The sequence below is a fragment of the Olea europaea genome, unplaced genomic scaffold (genome assembly GCF_002742605.1).
Source record: "Olea europaea var. sylvestris unplaced genomic scaffold, O_europaea_v1 scaffold6553, whole genome shotgun sequence".
Taxonomy (NCBI): Eukaryota; Viridiplantae; Streptophyta; class Magnoliopsida; order Lamiales; family Oleaceae; genus Olea; species Olea europaea.
Window position 1 is genome coordinate 10,826 of NW_019264925.1, and position 807 is coordinate 11,632.

At 39.2% G+C, this 807-nt stretch overlaps 1 protein-coding gene across 1 annotated transcript; it reads right to left on the minus strand.

The window, feature by feature from the left end:
* Positions 1-5: 5 nt before the first annotated feature.
* Positions 6-706, minus strand: LOC111390174 (thermospermine synthase ACAULIS5-like; the record flags this gene model as incomplete). Its single annotated transcript, XM_023015181.1, has 4 exons — positions 6-89; positions 185-243; positions 364-439; positions 545-706. Coding segments are annotated over 4 exons (381 nt in total), but the record flags the coding sequence as incomplete, so codon positions are not given.
* Positions 707-807: the final 101 nt, after the last annotated feature.

An 807-nucleotide genomic window follows, 5' to 3' on the forward strand; every position in this document is an offset into this window, starting at 1 on the left:
CCATCAATATATCTATTCTCCCCTTTGATCCTCAGTTTGATTCTGAGGTCCAATTCATCAGCATTCAGCATCAATGGGAAATCTGATGCCTGTCGAGCGATTTTTGTCAATCCCAATTCATTAAACAAGAATGTAATATTAAGTACTTATTTTCTTAGAAGTTTGAGCAAAACTTATCATTTACCATGACCCATCCCCATGTGTCAGCATATGAAGGAATATGAGCTGAATAAGGCACAACGTCTGTGAAAACAATAGGTAATGAAATGATAATCACCCGTTCATGACAATTCGATAAGCTTGACTAGACAACTCTGGACAAAATTAAGGTTGCATGTCAAACATGTGTTGTTATGAACTTACGTGAGAAAACCTGCCTCAGAGTGTTGTAGATGCAAGAAAACACTTCTGTGTGGCTGAAGATTCCGGCTGGTCCTGCCTGTAAAACGTAAGAACCCGAAAATTTTCAGCCCAAATCTAGACCTACGGCAAAGATGGCGTCTAATAAAAATACATAGATGTACATAGATTCGTATGAAAATACCTGTGTGACAAAAATGCCACCCTTACTGAGTCTGGGTTTAACTGTGAATTCATAGAAGGATTTGGTGTAGAGTTGGTAGCAGGGACCACCTTCTATTGGATCTGCTAAGTCTCCGATGATCACATCATAGAGTTCCTCTCTCCTTTCAAGCTCAGCCCTAAGTCACACCCAAGATTCATTAACTAACTTCTAGTGACTACAGCAATATTTTGAAAACCAGAACAATTGACCGGTTCAACCATAAAAATCGAAAATCGACCTGT